We start from the raw sequence: 1,359 nt of genomic DNA, 5'->3' as shown, positions 1-1,359 counted from the left end.
ATTCAAGTAAATTTCCTTCTTCAGCACCATGTCATGAATGTAATTGTGATGCAACCAATGTGCTTTGACCTTCCATGAAAAACTGGGTTCTTGGACATTGCTATTGCAGATTGGTTGTCACAAAAGATAGGAGTAGGATCTTCTACCATTTGTTGCAAGTCACACAAAATTCTTCTTAGCCAAATAGCCTATCGGGTGACTTTATTTGCTTAAATAAATTCAGCTTCAGCTGATGATAAAGCAATTGAGTTTTGCTTTTTAGAACTCCATGAGATAGGCTTAGAGCCAAGACAAAAAACATAGGCTGAAGTGCTCTTTCGGTCATCAAGACTTCCAGCCCAATCACTATCTGTATATCCAACAAGCTTGTTGTCTTCTTCATTCACATATTTGATCCCAAGCTTCTTAGTTCCTCGAAGATAGCGAAGAATCCTCTTGACTGCTGCAAAATGAAGCTTACTTGGTTCATTCATAAATATGGAAACCAAACTAACTGAATGCACTATATCTGGCCTTGTATTAGTGAGATAAATTAAGGAACACCCAAGACTTCTATAGATTTTGGGATCTGATTTTTCTGCACCATCATACACCTGAAGTTTCTCATTCAAGGCCATGGGAGTTGGAGCTGGATTAGAGTTCTCCATTCTGAACTTTTTAAGCATGTCTGAAACATACTTCTCTTGAGTGATAAAGATCTCCCCTTTTGATTGCATCACTTGGATTCCAAGGAAATACTTCAGCAATCCAAGATCTGTCATTTCATATTCTTTCATCATTGCCTCCTTAAAAGAGTCCACCATGTAGCATTGGTCCCTGATTGTAGCTCTTTTAGTTTTCGAAATTATGGCTTTGGTTTTGTGCCATTCCGAGTTTCGTAGCTCGAGTTATGCGCGTTTTTGCGAACAAAGGTCCTGCTGCCCATGTGTGTAACCTTCAGTCCTTGTATGAATTGTTCTGAATTCTTTACTAGGTCTTTGGACTTGAAATTTTGCTGGGGTTTAGGAGACTTGTTGTTGATCACGTAGTAAAAATATTAGAATTTCCGGGTTAGTTTCCTGTGTATAAAATCTCGCCCAAGAGGCTACACAGTTCTGAGGGTTGTTGAACATAGTGTTTTTACAAATCTTGAATCGAGTCAAAACTCTCTCATTTGGGGAAACTCTTCCATTCGTGCCTAAATGTCAAACTCAGAAGCTTCGAAAGTTTTTTCCGGTTTTGTTTAGTGTTATTAATTTGTATTGTTTCTTAGTGTCTAAGCAATGATATTTTGCTTAAGGTATGGAACGAGTTGAGCTGAGAAAAGAGGTTTTGGAGCAAGCTGAGATTTTACGACGGAGGAGGACGCCCCAGAGAACT

The 1,359-nt window shown here is 38.8% G+C and overlaps 1 protein-coding gene across 1 annotated transcript; it reads right to left on the bottom strand.

The window, feature by feature from the left end:
- Window positions 1-209: 209 nt before the first annotated feature.
- Window positions 210-803, bottom strand: LOC130724764 (secreted RxLR effector protein 161-like). The gene has a single exon (XM_057576047.1). The coding sequence runs from the start codon at window positions 801-803 to the stop codon at window positions 210-212; it is 594 nt and encodes a 197-aa protein (XP_057432030.1).
- Window positions 804-1,359: the final 556 nt, after the last annotated feature.

Source organism: Lotus japonicus, chromosome 6 (genome assembly GCF_012489685.1).
Source record: "Lotus japonicus ecotype B-129 chromosome 6, LjGifu_v1.2".
Classification (NCBI taxonomy): Eukaryota; Viridiplantae; Streptophyta; class Magnoliopsida; order Fabales; family Fabaceae; genus Lotus; species Lotus japonicus.
The sequence above is the reverse complement of the archived record's forward strand: the minus strand, read 5'-3'. Positions and strand labels throughout refer to the sequence as shown.

What these genes read in the sequence shown, in the direction of transcription:
- LOC130724764 (XM_057576047.1), bottom strand. Translation starts at nt 803, where the DNA reads ATGGTGGACTCTTTTAAGGAGGCAATGATGAAAGAATATGAAATGACA.